Consider the following 22475-nt stretch of genomic DNA (forward strand, 5'->3'; position numbering starts at 1 on the left):
TCTGCTGGCGAAGTGAAAGGTACGTCGAAGTTGTGCGGGTGAATTTTTACAAAAAATAAATTTTTAAATCATAGACAAACGAATCAATTAAGCAATTGAGTGCGACTTAAATGCAAGTAAAGCTAAGCTGTAATTTAAAAACTTAATCGGCTACGTTCGCGTTCCTTAATTGCGGATCACCTGTTGCCGAGAAGTGTGCATTTGTTGTTGTGTTTTATATACGCGGTCGCAATTGGAGTCAGACTCTGAAAATTAATGCGCGCGTCGCTTTGCTTGCTGAATAAGTTTAATATTGGAAAATTCATAAAAAGTGAAAAAGTGTTGTTGAGTGAAAAATACAAAAACCCAAACCAGTTAGTTCGGTTTTTTTTTTGTTAAGATCTCAGTAGCTTTGCCTATCACACAAATATATGCGCATACGCTGTGTATATATGTATGTATACACACATACACACAATAAAAAAAAAAAACACAAATTAAATAGTTTTCAATTCTTGGCTTAATAGTTTTTATAGCTCGTCGCTATGCAAAATTAACTTCAATATATAAAGTGTTGCAAAATTTCAAGTCTTTTTTGTTTTGTCCCCTACAATTCCATTCCATATTCCCCCAAAGAGAGCATACACAGACACAAACGCCAACAAACAGCAAGAACCCCGAGAACAAGGCAAAGGAGCAACAGCAGCAAGATGAATAAAACCTGTGCGCGTTGCCAAAAGATCGTTTATCCGATCGAAGAGCTTAAATGTCTGGATAAGGTGAGTGCTAGTTATTATTTACATAAAACATTTAATTTTCCGTGTGCATTTTTCAATTTGACTCCTTTGTTTTCTGCCGCTGCGTCACACTTGTTGTGCTGTGCGCGTTAGAGCGGGACGGCTAGCAGGGATCCAAAAGCAGTTCCTCCACTCCCCCACGCGCAACAGCTTGAGAGCATGCGTGCCATTTGCTCTCGCTCTCTCAATTTCTCGTTCTCTTGTACTGCGCCGCGCTCTTAACGGGCAATATGTGATGTTGTTCTTCTTTTGCTGTTTCATTATCATACGCAATTCGTGTGTTTACAACAACAACAGCAGCAGCACAAACTGCCGTTCGTTTAGTTAACAGCGACTGCGCAGCTGCAGCAGCGGCGGCTTCTTGGAAATGAATTTAGCTTGCAATAAGCGTAGAGCATAATATAACGGCAGATTCAATTTAATTCTGTGCACGTGTGTGTGCATATGTGGGTATTGTGTCTGTGTGCGGGTGAGTTTGGCAAACATAAAATTTATTGCAATTTTCGCTCAGTCAGGAAATTGAAAATTGTCTTTAATTTGCTGTCGTCGACGGCGCTTCCGCTCTCTTATTGACTTCTCTCGCTCTCACCAATTTGCGTATGTATATTTTAGTTACAAACTTGTATTGCAGCTTTTTTTTATTTTCAAGCACAACAACAAAATCAATCCGTTGACTGACCTTGAGTGCATGCATACATATGCACATGTGTGTGTGTCTATATTATTGTGTTGCTTTCTTTTTGTGCTTATTGGTTTATGCTTAATACCAGTTTTATTTTTATTGAGCGAGAACCGACAATGCGTCTGCCTTTGCTTCAGTTGAGCTAAGCTCTCAATTTCTTGACTTATTGCGCGTGCTTTTTCGCGTTGTGCTTTGTCTCCGGCCTTCAATTGCTCACATGCACATGTATGCATGTGTGTGGGTGAGTGCGTTTGTATTGTGTGTTTATTATTGTAAAAGCTGATAATGAAGACAACAAGCAAATATGCATTAGGGCGGATCGATTTAAAGCAAGGTAAGCAGAGTCTCGAGCCGCCCTAATGTACATAGATAGCTCTGGTGTCTAATCAGAATCGGTCTCATATATACATATGTATGTGCATATGTAAGTGTATTGTAAACACGTGTGCGTGTGTTTGTCGCTTGCTCTATATCTAACTCGCTCTGACTTGTCGTATCTTCTAATTATAGAACTGCTGCTTCCAGTAATGAAGAAAACTATTTAAAGTTGCACTGGCAGTTATAAAAAATGTATAGCATGCATGTCTTCCTCTTCTTCTTCTGTCGCTGTTTCTGCCACTGCCTAATGGAAATGTTGAAAGAGATTTGTAAATTGTAACTAAGACAACACACACACAGACACACACAGCTGTACTTAAACGTTAACTTTTGTGCTTGCATAGACATGTTCCGTTAGGGTGTGTCATAACTTTTAAATAATTTACATATGCATAAAATTGCTGTTGCCCGATTAGTTAAGCAATTTAATTCCAGCAAGTGATTCAATTATAGTTTTGTATGCGTAAGTTTGTTTATAAACAATTAGTTTGCTTTTATGACTCATTTGCTCAAACACTGTTTGACTTAAAGTCAAAAAACATAAATAATAGTATTTGATAGCTTAGCTGAACACATGGACTTAAAAATAGTTTTCTACGAATTTGAAGCTGCTAAGAATAAGTTTGATCATAAATAAACTGATCAAATGTCTATAATGAATCAGCCTAGTATTAAAAGTTAGTGGCAAGACAGTTGTGTGGGTTGTGTTTGTTTTTTGGTTTGGCATTTTGCACGTGACATATCCTGATATAGAAATCGATACGCGTGACAAGCAATAAACGAGCAGTTTATATACAATTATCTGTGTAACACACACACAGGCACACACACATACACTGAAAACTTTGTCTTTGGCTAAATGAAGAAATGCTTTTTAAATGACGTTTAAAGTTGTTGCCACTGGCGCTTTGTTAATCGATTTTTGATACCAAAAACTTCACTCAAATTGTCGCTGCCTGCGCCGCTGTCTTGGCAAATTTTATTTATCTGACTGTGTGTCGCTCTTTTTTATTTTTTATTTGCGAAAACACGAATGTGTGAGTTTTAGCTGTTGTTGTTGTTGTTGCTGCTGCCACACGACAGACGATTATTTCATGCTTGCAACGAAAGTAAATGACCTCTTTGCTGGTTTTATTGTTGTTGTTGTTGCTGCTGCTGCTGTCAGGCAAGCCTAGAGTTCAACTTTTGGCCAATTCGTGCTGCGCGGCACGAGTCGCCAGTTAGCTGTGCTAGTAGTAATAACAACAACAACAGCAGCAACATAAGCGTTGCAACAAGCAGCGACAGTTGCAACGAAGCGTCAAATCCCAAAAATTCTCGCATTTTAAGAGTCTTAAGTATGGGGAGCCTGGAAAACTGGCAGCCATTTGGCCAACTTCTTGCCTATCTCTCTCTCTCTAGCTGTCATGGCACACTTTTTTGCCTCTGTCTCTGTCTCTTTGTTGAATGTTTTAATTTTATTATTTTGCTACTCTTTTTTGTATTTCTTTGTTTTCTGCGTTTGCTGCCGTCTGACAACTGACAAATGACTTTGGCGACAAACTTCGACAAGATTTTCTTAGCCAAGCGCCAAGCGCAAAGAGGCTGTGTTTGCATTTTAAATGTCTTGACGTATCGAAGCGTTTCCGCTTTCGAACCGCTTTAAAAACCAAAAGAAAAATGAAATGAATGAAATGCTTTTGTTGTTAGAGAGCAACAAATTGCTGCGTAGTTCACAATTGTTAAAAATAAAATAAGTAAGTTAAGCTGCAACTGCATAAAATTTGTTAATGTTTAGCCACTTGGTTTAATTTTAAACCAATTGCAACAGCTTTTCCTAAAGCCCAAGTGCCCTTAAGTGCACACACACACACATGCATATGCTATATATGTATGTGTGTGTGTATATTTTGTTTGTCACTCTTGACTTGAAATGCTCTGCACTCAAAATTCTCTTCAAAAGCCAAAGCTCACTTTTGCATGACAATCCATTTTGCTTTGAGTGTTCGCCTTTTGCTATTGCTTTGGCCTTTGCATATTTTTCTAGACACAAGACACAACAATTGAACTGAAAGAGGGGGTAAGAAGAGCCAAGAGGGCGCTCAGCTGCAATTTCATAAACAATTCAGGCATGAAAATAAAAGTGGTCAGGCCACCAATACACAGAAGCGAGCGACAGTCTGTCGAGTTGACAAACAAGTAGCGCTGGCTCTAGAGCTTCTTAAAGTCATTTCCCTTTGCCTTTGACTGTGAGAACTTTATAGTTCGGCAACTCACTTTCATTACAAACTAATCAGTGCCTAAAGTTAGCCGCTTTCATCAGCTGTGCACTGCTAAGTAATTAGTCAATGCTTTGGTACAAAGTTTTTAGTTTACCTCAGTTCATTAGGTAGTTACTGATCTTAAATTCTGCTGCTGCTTTTATTTTCCGCATAAATAGATATTCCAACTGTTTTTCTCTCTCTCTCTACTTTTTGTTCAGCGACTTTTCTATAGCTTTAGCTTTAATTGTATATTCTATGCTATTTTGTTTTGCTTTCGCTTTGACTGCGGCTTCGATTTGCTTTGAATTTCGTTGCTGCTCCAAATTCGGCATTCAGTAAATAAAAGCAAAATCTCCCAACTGGCAAGCCAAAGTTTAAATTACATTTCGTTTCGTTTCCAAAGGGGGCTTTCCCCCAATTAAAGATTTCCATTTCCCATTGTTAATTTTTGTGTTTTATTCATTGTTTGTGCTGCGCTTGTTGTGACTAATGACCAAAATGTATAAAAATGATGAAGCGACTGTCGCTTAGCTTTTCCAAATTTGTTTAAAACTATTTCTTTTTTTTTTTGTTGGTTACCTGTTGTCTTTGCTGTTTCCGGCTTTGATAATGTGGGTCAGCTTGGTTCTGTTGCTCGTTCTTTGTGACTTGTCATTTGGCATTGTCTTGTCGCTTACGCAGATTTCAATTCGCTCAACTCTCTCATCGGACTTTTCTCCCATCTCCCATGTTGGCTTCCTGTCATAGCTGCTTTGTCTTTTAATTGTTTTTCTTCTCGCTTGTTCTTCTTGTTGAATTATGTGAGTGCTTATTTGCTTGCAATTTGTTATGCCACGCCCACTGTAATAGTTGTCACGCTTGTTCTGTTAACCTCTGTCGCCCTCGTTGCGCCCCCTCTCCTCGCTCCCCACTTTGTTTAAATTCAATTGAACTTTATTAACTTACCGTGACGAAGACGATCTTTGTTAAGTGCGTTGCACCCTCTCCAATCTCCCTCTCGCGTTTGGGTTCCCCTTTGTTGCATTTGCATCGGAGAGTTGTGTACGCGTCATCATTCAAATTGATCTTCGACCCGCTCTCCCCATTGATGAGGGCAACACTTGTGCTTCCTCCACTTTTCTGCTTTTTGTTGTGCCTATGTTTAGCCTCACACACACACACACACACACATGTATTTATAGCTGCAGTTCTTTGGACTCTTCAGTTGAAGTGGTTGCTTGACTTTTCCCATCACTTTTTGCTTCCTTCGTTACTTTTTCTTTGGCGCTGCCCAGTGTCAATCATCAAATGCAGCTTCAGCTTCAGCTACACATTTGTCTGCTCTCCATTGCTCACATTTGTCACTTCATCAGCAAATAAATTAATCGTCTCGTATTCTCTCTACTCAATTTTTGGACAGACTGCAAAGCTTGTGCCTCCTTCTTATTCAAGCCAGCTGCCTGCCACAAAGCCGCAAAAGTGGCAAGTGGCAAGTACAGCTGCTGCTCCACATTAGTTGCAGCCGCATTGTGCTCCAAATTCAAAAGTTTTGCTCATTGTCTTGCTCCTAAGTGTGTTTGCTCTCCTCCCTGCTCCTCTCGCTGCTCAAATATTAATAGAGCCCCACCAAAGCCTTGCTGCAAGCTAATTTGCTCTCAACTTGCAACTTGTAACCTCTGGGAAATTCTGCTCATCAACCCCCAATTGTGAGTGCTGCACCTTAAGCCATTTAACGTTGCATGCAACTAATTTGATTTGTCTTGTTGCTGCAGCGCTAATCACAATGCCAAAAAGCCCAAAGGGTTGGGTTGGGTTGAGGTTACCCTCCACCCAACAAGCGGGGTAGCTGTCTAACTAATTGCTTGGCTGCATATTTGCTATAGATATATATCATATAGCTATAGCTCAAGCGCATTCGAGTGTGAGTCTTAAAGTTTAAACAAATGACAAAACTGACACAGCGCTTTCTCTCTCTGCCTCTCCCTCTCTCTTTCTGCGCGTTTACCTGACGTTGCGAAACTGTTCGGCGTTTATAAATTAAGTAAACAAAAGCGCATAGCCTAGCTGGAAAAAGTGGGCGTCACCAACAAAGTGGGCGTGTGGCAAATGGCACTCTATTGACTTTGCTAATTGACTACAATGGAGTCAGAGAGAGCGAGAGCGAGCGCATTGGGCTTTGTATTTAAAATTCAGTTTGCCAAAACAAATTGATAAAAAAAATCTCGCTCACCACTTCTCAATTACTCTCAATTCTCTTGTCTCTTGTCTCTTTGCACTTCAAGTGCGCAAATATAAATCTTTAGAATCTCCCAACTGCTGCTGAAGTGCATTTCAAAATCAAACAATAATAATAGCAGCAGCAGCAACAACAAATTTGGACACTTTTCAATTGTCGGACAAAAGTTTGGAAAGCCAAAATAAAATAGACATAAAAAAAACAGCAGCAGCAGGCAAACAACAAGAGAGCGAGACAGACGGATAGACAGACAGACAAGTAAGAGAGAAGAAAAACAACAATCCATGCACATTGTTGATGCTGATGGCTTTGTCTTGTACCACTGTTGAGTGTTTCTTTTATTTGCTGGCCAATACAATGTGGGCCAACAGTTTGCTTTTTGTCATGAATTGAACAGCGGGAGCTGAAGCTGCGAAGCTGTAAAGCTGCCAAAAATTGAAAAAAACCCTAGACGCCGTTGTTGTTGTTTTATTCATTGTATGGTCAATAGCTGCGAAATTTACATGCAACAACAACAACAATAAAAATAATAATAATAGCAGCAGCAGCAATTTTAAGAGCCTATAACTGTTGAGTTGATAGCTTGGTCTAAAACGTTGATTGTTGTTAGCCAAGATCAGCATGATTTATGCTAGAGCAAGAGAGAGAAGTTTTTGCAACTCTCTCTCTCTCTCCATAGCTAAAAATGAGAACTTCTCTAGACTTCGCCGTTTTGACTGAACATATGCTTTGGATCATTCGCCGCTGTTTTGACATTGCTATAAACTGAGTCACGCGCCCCACTGTACATTGCCTATGCATGTGTGTGTGTGTGTATGTCGAAACGCCCAAGCAACAGCAGCTGGAGCTCCATCATCGCGCTCAGTTGGTGGCCGTCAGCTTGTTTTTGCACTAAGAATCAAAAGACAGAGACAGCGAGAGAGTGAGACAGCGTAGTAATAAAATTAATAAACAAATTATGCAGCTTGTTTAGCTGTAGCTACAAAACGTGCGAATATGCGACTTGAGCTCAGAGAGAGAGCGGCACGATTAGATCAACAAAAAAGCTACGAATTTATAGAAATTGCTGCCACCATTAGAATAAAGTTCAATAAACATTTGAAATTCCATAGAAAATTCCAGCGCTGAAGGACAACAGCAGCAACTATATCAGATAACAGATAAACTATCTGTATGCTACACACTTTTTATCTGAGACACACACACACACACACATGCGTAGACTTTCGCATAATTTGATGTGTGTGTTTTGTATTTCAAATGTTAGTATCTAATTTCCGAATGTTGCACGTAGCTGTAGCTCTACAGCTGCTGCTGATGATTGCGTCATGTTTGGGATTTATAAAAACTGTGGCAGCTCCTCCAAGTGTGAGAGGGAGAGACAATAACATTCCACACAGACGTGTAATAATTGCAAAATTTCAGTTGTCTTTCCAGTTTTAAACAAAAGCAATTCTCATTCAAGCTACACTGTGAAAAAAATAAGCAACATGCAAATACAGCAAGCTTAGATCAGTTATATAGCATATATATATATAAAGCCATAAATTAGTAGGAAAAGCTGCAAGCAAACTAATTAAATGAAATAGAAATTGTTCAGATCATAGATAAAGCAGCTCATTAGCCCTATAAAGATAAACAACAAACAGTTAGTGGCATGAAAATGAAAGCGGGAAAACTTGTGTGCGTGAGAATTGCGCAAGAAAATGCAACATCTTGTTATGGACATAAGTATTTAATTAAAGCCGATCAATTGTGGATCAGTTGTCGATTGTCGTTTGTTCGCTACTTTCGTTGTTGTTGCTTTTGTTGTTTGTTGATTACATCAACAAGTCCAGTCACGTCAATGAGGCAACAATTAAAACTATCTACGGGGCTTACTTAATGCTCTCGCTCTCGCTCTTGCGCGCTTTAGCTCATCAGCTGATGAAGCGATAATGAAAAATTATGTCATCGCACACACACACACACACGCAAAGAAACACACACATTTACTTATATGTAAGCTCATGTGAAAATGAAAATTGAAACTAAGCCAAAGTCGCTTTTGAGCTGCGATTTTGTTTAGCTCTATATATGTATATAGACATGGGTATAGGTATATATATGGATAGTAAATGCATATAAGGCGACAATTGTGTGCGATTTGCGATGCGTAACGGTTAAACGCACAATTGTTTATAAACAATTGTTATGACTAAACAAGTGAAATGTCAGCGCCTAATGCGACCTTGGATTGCTAATGCTAAATTTAGTATGAATTTTTAAATGCTTTGTATTAATATAAAGTGAATGAAATATAAATTTCTTGATTGGTTTGTTGCCATTTGTGAACAACAGTAGTTACCTCATTATAACTTCGTATAAACCAAAGCGCTGGGCCCATTGCCAAGGCAGTGATAAACTTTTAATGCAAAATCGCTGAAGAAGAAGCAGCACAAAATAGTTGTAAATGAAACAGAGCGTATAAAATATATGTGCATACCTTAAAAAAAACATAAAGAAGCAAACAACAAGCTGAGCGCTGAGTTTTTGGCTAGACGCCCAACAGCGGCTTTGGCTAACTGCGTGGGAGTGTGGAGTGAATAGGGGTGGGGGTGGGTTTAGTGTGTTGCGGGTTGCGCTCAAGTCGCGTTAAATTGACCGAAACGCGACGCAGCAAACTTGAACTTAATTTGATGCGCTTTTGGGCAACCCGCACGACTTAACGACGAGGCCAAAAGACTTTTGGCCAAAAGAACGTTTTTCACTTTAGCAAGCGAGAGCATATGCAGGATAGCTATGTGTGTGTGTGTGTGTGTGTGTTTGAGTTTGAGATTTTTGGCAGCTTGTAGTAGGAAGTTGTTAAATTCTGTTGCTCTGCGCGGCTTTCACTTCCGCTTCATCAGCTGCTGCTGCGGCTGCACTTTACCGTATCACACACACACAGAGACACACACACACACACACGCCTACCATTATCACTATGAGAGCAACAGCTGCAAGTGGGTTTCGCTTAACACCACGTGGGCTGGGCTCGACAAGTGTGTGTGTGTGTGTGTGTGTGTGTGTGTCTTGTTGATGATGATGCACTCGAGAATTAGCATGCGTCTCTTCTTCCCTCTCTCTACACTCTCTTTCTCTGTCTGTGTTGCCGTCTGCTATTTAAATTAGATTTACCTACATTTAACTTTTGATATATTGTACCTTTCATTTCTTTTTGCTTTTGGGCTTAGCTCCAACTTGAGCAAATGATGATAACCAAGAGAGCGAAAGAGCGAGCGAGAGAGAGAATTGCATATGTTGCTATGTGCGTCATTGGAAAGTGATTTGTGTCTCAGAATACAACAGTCTGTCTTTTTAAAAAACTCAACTCTACTTTAATTTTTACTTCCACTTTGTTTGCTGCGTGCTAAATTTACAGCATTGTCTCTCTTTGCTTTTTTTGTTGTTTAAAGCAATGTTTTTGGCTTTTACTGGTTTAGCGCTATTGCCCTCATTTGTCATTGAGCTTGCTGCGCCTCGTTTCGCTTCGCTTTTGCGGTAATCTAATCCGTTCAAAATTCAGCTCCAAGCTGCGTTCATTTCGTGCTCCAGTCCCGTTTCAGTTTGACAGTTGGGCCAAGGGAGTGAGTGGGGCTCGCTGTCTGTCGTCTGACTGACTGACGTGCTCGCTTGGCTTTGGCTCATGCCAATTGTAACATTCATTGTTATTTGCAAAATATAAAATGGGCTATGTCAGCTCAGCTTAAACTGTAGAGAATTAAATGCAGCTCAAGTCTAAAAAGTCATAAATATTTCTAACATATTAGTCTAAGTAATAAGTATGTTCAACCGTTTATTAAAGTGTATTTACTATTCGACTATGCCTTGACTCTTTTTTATTATTGCTTAAGTTAAAACGTTGGAAACGTGCAAAATCGTATGCAAATTCAACACCCAACGAACATAACTGACAACAACTGAACAACAACAACAATAACAATAAGAGAAAAGTAACTTTTAGTTTTGGAAATTGAGCCAGAAATTAAAAACCAAGACGAGTAGTCAACATAAAACGACAAAAAGTTAAAAGTGGGTTAAAGCGAGCATAGAAAATAAATATTTATGTTAAATGATTACCTCATATGAATAAAAGCAACAACAACAACAATGCTGTAATTTAAATAAAAGTGAAATTGATTTTTTTTTTATAACAAATACAAGTTAGAGAACTATTGAGTATATAGTACATATAGTTATATTGTTAAGCGCACAAAAAATTCGTTGATTTATTTGTAGCCCAAACGTTAACTTGATCTGTGGGCTGATCTTTTGTTGTTGTCTACGGTTTTTTGTTCCATTTTGTTTGGCATTGGAATGTGGTTGGCTTGCGGCGCTTTTCACTGAAAGCAGAAAGAGATGTGAGAGGCGTTAGGGGGGGGTTGGCAAACTGGTTAAATCCGCTTGCACACAAATTTTCTAATTGAAAACACTTACGTCTGGTTGCTGTCTGCGCTCTTGTGGTTGTTGTCTATGCTAAAAGACGAACATATTTATTTTTATTATTATTATGCGCTTGCTAAGCCTTTGACGCTAATCCGCAGACAAGTTAATCGTTTGTTGAACTGTCTCTCTCTCTCTCTCTCTCTCTCTTTCTTTGCTTGCTCTTTCACTCTTATTAAGCTGTAGCTGTAGCTGTTGGCGCAGCTGCAGTCTTGGCGCTGGCAAAGCAACTAAACTCGCTAATTTGCATAACTTGCTGCCTGCTGCTGCTGCTGCTGTGGCAAGTTGCAATTACACTTGCCACATTTGCTTTGCAGCAGCAGCCGCGCCAAGCTGTTATCAATGACAATTACTGTCGCTCTCTTTTCTATTTACACTAAGCCAACCCCTAATGATTGCAATCCAAGCTGCAGCTCAATAAAAACAAATATAAAGAACTCTAGAAATTCAAACTTAAGTTTTCGCTATGGGCGCACTCAACTTTTAGCTTTATTATTGTTGTCTAGCTTTTGCCTTTGCACTGCGGCAATTTAACTATATAATATATATTTGTATCTTTTGCCCACATTTATTTATTCTCTTTTGCTCTCTCTTTGCAGACATGGCACAAGACTTGCTTCAAATGCACAGAATGCGGCATGGCGCTGAACATGAAAACCTACAAGGGCTACAACAAGATGCCATATTGTGAGGCGTAAGTATTGATCACGCCCCCAACCCCCACCCCTTCTATCCACTCATCAGCCAACCTTGATTTCTGCAATCTTCATTAGTGTGTTTACTTATTCATATCTTATCGTCGAGATAAGCAAACCGCTTTAGCTTTCAACATATCAGTTCCGAGTTCCAACGAAATCACAACGATAGCGTTGGGGCCATCTGTGTGGCTCACTCCCAGTCTGGTGGGTATCGCTGGGGTGCGGCTACTTGTCACGTGCTGCAATTGCAATTGCAACTGAAAGTAGAGCTGGGAAGCGAATTGAAAAATATGTTTTGTAAGCTATGGAAAAGCGCTGCATTGACTACGAAATACACTTTATAGCATAGACTACAAATTGAGCTAAAGTGAAGCCCAAGCAGCGTATACACTCTAATGATAAAGGCTGCATCAACTGCAGAATAGACTTTATAGTGTAGAAAGGGCTGCATTGACTAGAGAATACACTTTATAGCATCGACTACAAGTCAAGCTACAGCTGCAAATATTCAGGCGTAAAGTGAATCCTAAATCCTGATAAAGGCCTCATTAACTACAGAATTCAGTTTATAGCATCGACTACAACTAGTCGAGCTACATCTACAAATATTGATGCTTAAAGTAAAACCCAACCAGCATATACACTTTGGTGATAAAGCCTGCATCGACTACAGCATACACTTTATATATTAAAGTTGTCAAGCAATTGATGAGCAACTTATGCCCAACTGGGTTACCACCCTACTGCAAAACTTTATCAGCAAAGTGTATGACAAAGAGGTGCGGAAATGCAGCGACACTTAAGAGACACACACACACATACATACAAACCTCAATATATATATGTGTGTGTGTGTGTGTTTGTATAAAGTTAGGAGCATAGTGATTGCTCATTCCCCGCAGCATTGCAGCAAGTTTAACCCCATTTGGAGTGGAGCGCGATTTTTAGTTTCCAGCACTTGTCACACACACACACACACTTGCCACGCCCCTTTGTTATTGTTCTAGTGGCGACTACTACACACGTGTGTGTGTGTGTGTGAGTGTGAGTTGCAACAGCTCATTGGAGCAAGCGGTTCTGTTGTCATATTGTCACTGTTGCTGTTCCTGTTAGTTGCCCCACCCCTTTGCCGCCTCTTTGGAGCTGCCACTGCAGTGCGTGTGCCATTTGTTGGCCTTGAGCCAAGCGGTACTCGGAACGGGATTGCCCACTCTGCTGCTATCTATGCAACTTGCCTGTGGCTCTAATGCAGATTTATTGTGAATGCCACCGCAGCGGGAATAAAAATTCCATGCGGATTGAGTTATGCGTCCGTTAGCTTCAACACTGACGCAGTGCGCCCTTCCCAGTTCCTGCTCAACACTCTACAGCGCCTGTTCGATGATGTCATGTGTGTGTCCCGTGTGTGTGGCATGCCCCAGGAGGCGTGTCAGCTTCCGTTTAGCCACTTTCACTGCAGTTGCCGCCCTGCCTCAAACAATTTACACCTCTCTCTTCTGTTCCGTTATTCTTTCACATCATTTGTGCCCCACTTACGTGACTCTTTGGCCCCGAAGTCCTTGCTGTCTGTCCGTCCGTCCTGCTGGATTTTATAATTGCTTGAGAAGTTCTTTGCCACTTTTCTCTAGTTTTGTCTGACTTGGCAAGTTGGCTTTGGGTCAGCTTAGCTCGAGTTCGGGCAGAGGCAGCGTAAAGTGCATAACGATTGCAATAAATTATTAAGCGCACTTCTCTCTCTCTCTCTCTCTCTCTCGACAACATGCAATTAAACTTTCCACATGTGGCAAGCTCCACTTTGGCCATTGTCTTTGCCACTTCAGTTTGAGTTAAGGGCGCAAATAATTCATGCGAACATTTAATGGCCATGCATAATCAGAGATTGTCTGAAACAAAATTTTTACATTCGCCAGATTACAATTTTTTTGGGCGCGTAGCCAAAAAACTTAATCCCAAGCACAAAAAATCCTTAAAGTATATCCTTTATATTTCTTGGGCTTTCGCTTGAAACTTTCGCCCTTTGCTTGTTTAGTAACCTAATTGGGTTCTCAACTAAACCTGGACAACAGGACAGGACACACACACACACACACACACATATGAGAAAGTAAGCCGCTATTCAATGCTGCTGCTGCTGCTTCTTCTTCTTGCTGCTTCCGTTGCCATTTAGTTGGAATTGAACTAGAAAACGAGACCGAAACGAGGCTTACAATGAAATGCAATGTTCTGTGCAGCTTTTCACATTTATATTATTTATTTATTTACACACACACACACACGTAACATTTACAAGCGTACATGAGGCATGCGGCATATTCTTGTCAAGTTTATTTTTTTGAATTTCAGCAACTGCTGCTCATGCTTCACTCACTCCCCTCTCTTTTCCCCTCTCTCGCTCTGTTTGCACATTTATTTATTAACATAAAAAGCCAGTGAGCCATGGCCGCATGACCCACAAGTACAAAAAATATCCAAAACACATTTCTCTCAAATTTCAAGCGCCTGTCGTCGTCGCATTTTCTTTATTATTATTGATCATACTCTACACTAGGGAATTTGCCCAAAAGCTTCACATGCTTCACTGTAGTGTATTCCACAATCGTTGTAATTTCTATAGCTTATTTTTATATAGACAAGCATTGGATACACATAACTTTCATATGTAGGTTATTATGCATATTTAAGCTTTTGTTGTTGTTGTTTTTTTCGACACTTTCAATCAACCCCAATCCGTGCGATTACTTAAGCCGCCTCTGAAACTGAAATGAGAAATTACAAAAGCTTTTCAATTACCAAAAAATAGTTTTGGGCCAGGCTTTGCCTCTTTTTATGCTAAACAGCGTAATACAATGCGCCATGCCACGCCACGCCTTGTGGCACATATGTGAGGCAACTAAGCCGAATGAGCTCCCGCCCTGGCCAACGCTTTGGCATAATCAAAAATTCGATAATGAAACTCAAAGTCAATTAATTTTCTCTCTCTCTCTATAGCTGTGCAGGATAATGAAGTTTTAAATTCCAATTTAAGCTTTGACCTGACAATTATCTTGGGGGGTGTTGCTGCTTCAATTATTATTGTAATATGCATTTAATCAGCTATAATTATGCAGTTAATTTAATTTAATGCGCATATCCTGTTGCATCAATGCAACGACACTTTAATTTCCGCATACGCTTTAACAATACAGCACGCATGGCCACGCCTCTTTGCCCATAAAGCAGTGATTGATGCATTGCGCAAAATGTTAACAACAATAGCCAAGGAGCAGCAGCAGCGCAGTAAGGGAGTGGGAGTGTGAGGCATAGTCCTGTCACATGGAAATTCAACACCAATTTACACAAATCACAAGCAAAAAATGTTGACATCGAATGAATGAACATGCACGTTGCTGGTCAGCAGCAGCAGCAGCCACAGTTGTTGTTGTTGCTTGCTGGTCAACAACAATTTATGTTAAAATTATGAACAGCAGTGACAACAGGCAGCTGAGCGGCAATACCCTGTAAATGTAAATAAACATACATTAAGGCTTAATATAAACAGCATGTGTTAATGTCTAGGGTATAAATAGAAATGATGTCAATAGTGACAAAAGAGTTGCAACTGCAACTGCAACTGTTGTTGTTGTTGTTGCATATTGTTTGCAGATAAATTAAAACCCTTTGATAGCGGAAAGCAGCAACATTTACAATAGCGAGTTGCATGTCACATGCAGCAGCAATTGTTGCTGCTGTGGTTGCTGCTGCTGCTGCTGCTGGCGTGCGTATGTGTTGCTGATCTATTGAGAACGTAGCGCAGTTGCTGCTGTTGTTCCCTCTGCTGCTTAAGCATTGTTATGTCATCAGCAACAACAACAAAGCAGCAAAGCAATGCAATGTGTGCCAGCAGCAGCAGCAACAAGAACTCAGCAGCAATCAGTGCAACCCGCTGTCGCATTGGACATACAACGGCCTTGTGCCACTCTTCAATTGCCCTCGCCCCTCCCCCTGCGTCGCTTTCATTTGCTGACCACAGCTTTGAGGCTTAACTCTCACCTACGAATGCAGTAAACTAAACAAGCTGCTGCTGGAATGCGCATGGAATGCAGCCAGCTAAACAATTGCCGAGCAGCAGCTGCTGCTGCAGTCTCCAGCGTGGGTGGCTCCCAACCACGTGCTTAATTTCAAATGCACTAAGCAGTGACAGCGACAGCGACAGCTATATCCACATAAATATTCTATAAAGCCAATTATTGCACGCAACTTGCAATTACAATTACAATAAACCAAACCCGTTAGTTACATATATTCCATGCATGTGGCCAATGGGTTTATCAACCTTTTGGCAACAGTTGTTGTTGCTGTGGTTATCAGCGGCAATCAATCGATCGATCGATTAGCCAACTGATAGGTTAAAGTACTCTACACACACACACATCGACACACATATATATGTGTGGATAGAAATATGTGGCTCATATTTCAGCTGTGTTCATTGTTTGTTCAGCTAGTGTTTCCTTGTTTCTCGCCATAATTAAATTGATGTATTAGTCTGTGGAGGGAACATTTTTCATAGCGCTTGGCATGCACAGATACAATTTAATAAATGAACAAGACTACAATATGTAAGCTCAATAAAGTTTATTAAAATATAGATACAGAACAAAATAACTAGTTTAACTTTAATTATAATCTTGCCTTGAAGCGTAAGTATTATAAATTTTATATAACAGTTTGCTCTTTTGCACTTCAATTTCTGTACTTTAATTATGGCCATTCTCCTCAATTATCCTGCAACTTGTAAAAGGACATGCATTTTTAAACTCCTGAAGCAACGAATCTATCGATCTGCATTCAAGGATTTCCAGAAATCGCATAAAAAAAATCTGCAGAAAATTTGCAGCTCTGAGGCCGCAAAAATTGGCCAAAAAACACACATCCTTGATTTTCTCGCAAACTACAAGCACTACGGGCATGTCCTTTGGCCAGTTTATAGTCCTTTTTAATAAGCATCGTTTGGCACTAATTCGGTCCTGGTCCTGCAAAGGACACGGCAGATATAGCCATATTTCTGTAAACAGAAAATGCTGTTTTTCTCAGCTCCTGTAAGGATTTTCGTCCTTTGAGTAATATATTCTGAAAGGTCTCAAGAAGCACTATCTTTTGGCCAAAGGACATCATTGTAGTCCTTGTAGTTATCGAGAAAATGAGCCTTTTGTGTTTTTTGATCAATTTTTATGGCCTCAGACCTGCAAATTTTCTGTAGTTTTTTTTTATGCCATTTTGGAAATCCTTGAATGCAAATCGATAGTTTCATTACCCAGGAATATAGAAATGTATGTTCTTTTATAAATTTTATTATAATAGAGAAGAATCGCATATTAAAAATATGCTGGACAGAGGCCGCAAAAATTGGCCCAAAAACACAAATCCTTGATTATCTCGTAAACTACAAGGACTACAGGCATGTCCTTTGGCTAATTGAAAGTCCTTTTTAAAGAGCATCGTTTGGCATCAATTGAGTCCTGATCCTGCAAAGGATATGGGAGATACAGACATATTTCTGTGTACGGAAAATATCGTTTTTCTCAGCTCCTGTGAAGATTTTCGTCCTTTGAATTGTATATTCTAAAAGGTCTTGAGCAGCACTATCCTTTGGCTAAAGCACATCCTTGTAGTCCTTGTAGTTATCGAGAAAATGAGCCTTTTGTGTTTTTTGGCCAATTTTTGCGACCTGCCCCCTGCAAATTTTTTGCGCATATTTTTTATGCGATTTTGGAAATCCTGAATGGCAGATCGATAGATTAGCTGCTTAGAAGTATACAAAATGCAGTGTCCTTTTTACAAATGAGGATTAAATGCAGGTACAGCTGCTTAAAATAATACCTAGCAAATTTACGAATTTTGGGTTTTTTTTTTTGTTTTTTTTTTTTGCGCTTTAACCCACATTTTGCTTATTTTAGTTAATTACTAATAATTCCTATTGTCCTTTTGACTTCTATATGCTGTCCTTGCATCTTTTATTTGTACACTACATTAGCGGCATCCTCAACGGTATCTGCTCCATGCTGTTGGTCATTGCGTGAATTGTTGTGCAACAGCAACTGTTGCTTATCCACATCCAAGGCAAGGAAATACACAAATCTGTCTACAGTTCTCTTAGCATTATCCTGCAGGCGCCCTCTCATTGAGCTCGGCTTTCAGCTGCAGATGTCTGCCACTCGGCTTATCCTGCTCTGCTGCTTACATCCTTCCTAGAGTAAAAAGAAAAAATGTTAGCAACAGTGGTAGATTCGGCTATGGGGCAACTTATCTCACCTGCCACATGAAGTTGATGATGCTTTGCAGTTAGTAATGCTTCATGAACTAAATATAGAAATAGACAAGTAATGTTAGCTAGGGGTTTCAATTAAACTTGAGCTGCAAGCTCAGCTTAGGCGTTAAGCTTAAAATTAAATTACTTGAATAAACTTCAGGGTATTAACTGCCAACAAACAGTTAACACCACATGCCAGCAATGTAAATGCCAAATGCATATCCAACTAGCGAGCCAAGCAAAGCCAAAGCTGTCTTAGTCCAGAAAGTTTTTCTTAACAATTAACCGTTAGTTGCCGCTGGTAGAAAACTTGACTTTAAATGCTGCTTTAATTGATAAAAACTGGCGGGTCAGAGGTCTTGACTGAAAAAGCTGCCAGCAACATTGATATGTGCATTGGTGGTGGGAGTAAAGATGGATACAGAGATGGGATGCTGATGTTGCTGTCTGGTCTGCTCAGTTGGCCGCTGAAAACTTCAACTGCACGCTGTGCTGCGCACTGACAATGCCCAGCGGCGAGCTGAACTTTAGCTTACATGCATATTAACGCGTTTCGTATTACGTTTTGTTTTGTTTTGCAGTCACATACCGAAAGCCAAGGCAACCGCAATTGCCGATACGCCGGAACTGAAGCGCATTGCCGAAAATACAAAAATCCAATCGAATGTGAAATATCATGCGGACTTTGAGAAGGCCAAAGGCAAATTTACACAGGTTCGTGTAAAGCAGTGAAAATCATTTACAGCATTTTAAATCTAACTTGCCAACAGGTTGCTGATGATCCGGAGACGTTGAGGATTAAGCAGAACACCAAGCACATATCGAATGTTGCCTATCATGGTGATCTCGAGAAGAAGGCCGCCATGGAGAAGCAGCGCGGATCGGCTGAGGTCTCCGACAGCAGCAGTAAGTATTGTCTGCTCTCTCTCTTTCTCTCTCACGCTAACCTTACAGCTATTTTCCTGTATGCCCATCTCATCTGTATTATCTAATCTTTGGCTTGTGTGCAACGATTAATTGCAATAATTAATTTTACAAATCTTCACTGTAACTAACTGTCGACTACTGTTGCATGCGCACAGTGGAACAATTAATATAAATTTACAATTTTGTTTACCACTGTGTCCAGCATCATCTGTCTCTGTCTATTTTCTCACAACTATTGCACACTGTCATTAATATTGATTACACCTTTTGTTTTGTTATTTTTTTTTTTCATTTTCATTTAATTATTGTTGCGGATTTGTTGTATCATTTGTCATTAACTGCAACACCAACAACAAAAACAACATCACCAACGCTCTTAATTTGTGTGCTTTCTGAACTACCGTTAACCTAACGTTACACAACAACAACAACAACAACACAACTAACTGCTGTGGGTACAAAATAAAATATCAAAAATACTTCGTAACATTGTTTACTAAAAAACTAAAGACGAATCGGAATATTTCTCTGAGCAATTGGCAGCTGAACAATTATCACAATATGCACCCACAGCCTCGCCCATACCGCCAACAACAACAACAACAGCAACACCACTGCAACAGCCACCCCAACAGCAACATCAACTGCATTACCAGCAACAGTTGCAGCGTGATCAGCAACACTATTTGCAACAGCAACAACAAACACTGCCACCGCCACCCATACAACACCAGCAATACAACACGGCGGCCATAACGCCGACATATCAACACCAACATCAACAGCCGCCGCAACAACAGCAACAGCAATACAATCACAGACAGCAACAACAACAACAGCAGCAGCAGCAGCATCAATTGCAGCAGCAGCAGCAGCAACAGTCGCTGCATGATCCTTATGCACACTATCAACAGCCACAGGCGCTGCGCCAGCAACACTTGCTGCAGCAGCAACAGCAACATGCCATTAAACAAGCTTCACATCTGTATCCCACAGCATCATCATCGTCGTCATCACCACAGCAGCAGCTGCAGCAGCAGCAGCAACAACCGCAGGCGGTCAACAACTACAATCAGCTGCGTTCGGCCATTTTGCACAACTCACATCATCCCAGCGGCAATGCTGCTGATCTACTCGAATACCAACAGCAGCAGCAGCAGTTGCAGCAGCAACACTCGCACAGCAGCTTGGTCAACAACAACACGGCTCACAGCGGCAACAGCAGCAGCAGTAATGGCGGCCTCAACAGTCAACACAACAGCAACCACAGCCACAGCAATAACAATGGTGCTCCAGCTCATCCGCATCCAGCCAGTCTCAGCTATCCCCAGCAGCAGCAGCAGTCACGCTCCCAAGCCAGCCTGCAGCAGCAGCACAGCAACAACAGCATTAACAAGCAGCAACAGTTGCCGCCGCCGAGCAACACCAATCTGCAGCAGCTCTATGTGGCATCCAACTACAGCTCTGTGACGCCCTCCGAGAATGCGCTGGCTGGCAAACTGCACGCCGGCACCAATGGCCATGTGAGCGCACAGCAAAGCATCAACAATATTGGTAAGATTGCCGACTACGATCCGTTGACAGACGGGCCACGCCCCATGCCCAGCACAGGACGCTCCAGCACAACGCTGGTCTACAGCTCGGATCAGCGTGGCGGCGGCGGTAAGTAGTAGTGGTCAGTGGTCAGTGGTCAGCTAGGCTGCTCTGGTAGTTGCGCACTCACTTGTCATTTGTCACTTGTGCTTGTCCGCGTGCCCCACAGCAAAACAACTCGCAACGCTCTCCTGGGGTGAATCACTTAATCACTTTCTCCTCTTATTTGCAGCAGGCAACAGCGTTTATCCCAAGCGCATTGGCTCTGTCTCGGATATTGATCCAGCCAATGGCATTTATGGCTCGCTGAGCAGCGCGGAGCAGGCACAGGCGCAAAAGCAGCAGCAATATTATCAGCAAGTGCAGATGATGCAGCAGCAGGAGCAGCAGCAACAGCAACAAATGCGCCAGCAGCCATCCTACGATTCGGTGCAGGAGAAGCAATCACGCCAAAGCGCATTGGTGAGTACTCCCCAGCATAGAATTCAACAGAATTCCTTTCATTGTTCTCCACTCTGTCACGGCAGCGCGTCTATCGTGCCATTTACGACTACGAGGCACAGGATGTGGACGAGGTGAGCTTCCGCGAGGGCGATGTCATCTTCGAGGTGGAGTCCATTGACTCGGGCTGGATGACCGGACGCGTGGAGCGCACCGGCAAGACCGGCATGCTGCCCGCCAACTATGTGGAGCAGGCGGTTATATAATAGGGAATGTGCTACTACTGCTGCTGTCGCCAGCAGTTTGTGGTCATCTTGGTCTGCCTGCTGTACATACTGCTCGTGCTCATCTTCTTCATACACGTCTTTCTGGCGGATCGCAATATGCACACCAACAACCACATGATGCACGCTGCTGGTGGCAGTGGCATCCCACCTGGCATGCAGCATCCGGGGCACCACCACAGCAGCCCCTACGACATACACGGCTATCCGCACTACAACAACTACCATCCCCAAATGGACGCCAAGTTCCATCACCAGCAGCAGCAGCAGCAGCATCCGGCGGCGACGCGTAAGCCTCCCAATCAACAGCAGGCGGAGCAGGACATTTACTATTACTTCAATCACGTATTTAGGAGACGGCGTTAAATTTTATAAATATATACAAACATGATATATATAGAGAGTTGAAAGTGAAACGAATTGTAAACTTGAGTTAGCGAAACATGAAGAGAAGAATTGAAAACTATTTAAGCCCAAAATAATAACAATAAAATATCAAAGCTAACAATACACATTTTGTATAAATCAAAGGAAATCCAAGCGACCAAGCTAACAATCCTCCAGCCAAGATTTGCATTTATCTAAAAATCAGACACACACACACCACAACATTTAGAAATCTTTATAGCAACCCATAATGCGAAAATGTCGCTTCTAATTAAAACAAGCATAGTTATAAATAAAATATATACATATATACTAACTATATATAAACGTAAAGTTTTTGTGCTTTTTAAAAGCTTTTGCGACAGTTTAAAATAAAAACAAAAATGTATTGAATAAGCATCCCTACAATTTTGTCAATTTATATATTAGATAGCAGCTAACTAGCAAGGCTTGCTTAAATTTTATAAGCAATATATGTATATTGTTTGAATTTTTTTTCGTTACTACTTTTTAGCATTAATTGTTATCTCGTTTCACAAGATCCTTGAAGTGCCTTTAATTTGCTAATCGTGTTTTTAGATAAAAACCATTTAATACACAATAGGCTATATATACTAAGACTAACGAATTTCAAGCAAGCCTAAGTAAATTAATGTTTATGTGATGGTTTTGATAAAAGTAATGTTGCAACTTGCAGAAAACAAACCTAGTTTATAGCCAATACAATTATATACACAATATAAAATACGAGACGGTATTACATACGATACGAGCACTTACAAGCTTTGCATTTGCAATGAATTCTAAACTAAACACGATATAAATAACCATACAAAATATTCATATTCATACAGCAACTTGCAATTGTATTCATGCATATACCTATATAAATATTAAACAACTAATTAGGGGCGTAGTCAGGTATGAAGGCTCTCCAAATCTAAATCTGGTAACAACAATAGCCAAACTAATAAGTAAATTATGATCACAAAATTGCCAAAAATGTTTCACAATCAGTTGAGCGTTAAATTTGATATCCAAGCTACAAATATTGTTCAGCATGTTTGAAATGCTCACATATATTAATAAATGTCAATT

At 40.7% G+C, this 22475-nt stretch overlaps 2 protein-coding genes across 7 annotated transcripts; both read left to right on the forward strand.

Annotated features, from left to right (window-relative positions):
- The first annotated feature begins 439 nt into the window (after positions 1 to 439).
- LOC108599548 (LIM and SH3 domain protein Lasp) lies at positions 440 to 20988 on the forward strand. Of its 6 annotated transcripts, none has more exons than XM_033293400.1 (7): positions 440 to 758; positions 11358 to 11452; positions 18327 to 18459; positions 18516 to 18651; positions 19183 to 20334; positions 20498 to 20727; positions 20793 to 20988. In XM_033293400.1, exons 1-7 carry the CDS (start codon positions 690 to 692, stop codon positions 20970 to 20972), a joined length of 1995 nt encoding a protein of 664 aa, XP_033149291.1. In that variant the 5' UTR covers positions 440 to 689; the 3' UTR covers positions 20973 to 20988. The 6 variants fall into 6 exon arrangements, with proteins under 6 accessions (XP_033149291.1, XP_033149292.1, XP_017841927.1 ...); XM_033293401.1 differs by having other exon boundaries at positions 442 to 758; positions 19246 to 20334; XM_017986438.2 differs by having other exon boundaries at positions 448 to 758; positions 19669 to 20226.
- Positions 20956 to 21675, forward strand: LOC108599552. The gene has a single exon (XM_017986443.2). The coding sequence runs from the start codon at positions 20979 to 20981 to the stop codon at positions 21354 to 21356; it is 378 nt and encodes a 125-aa protein (XP_017841932.1). The 5' UTR covers positions 20956 to 20978; the 3' UTR covers positions 21357 to 21675.
- Positions 21676 to 22475: the final 800 nt, after the last annotated feature.

This window comes from Drosophila busckii, chromosome 3L (genome assembly GCF_011750605.1).
Source record: "Drosophila busckii strain San Diego stock center, stock number 13000-0081.31 chromosome 3L, ASM1175060v1, whole genome shotgun sequence".
NCBI classification, from domain to species: domain Eukaryota; kingdom Metazoa; phylum Arthropoda; class Insecta; order Diptera; family Drosophilidae; genus Drosophila; species Drosophila busckii.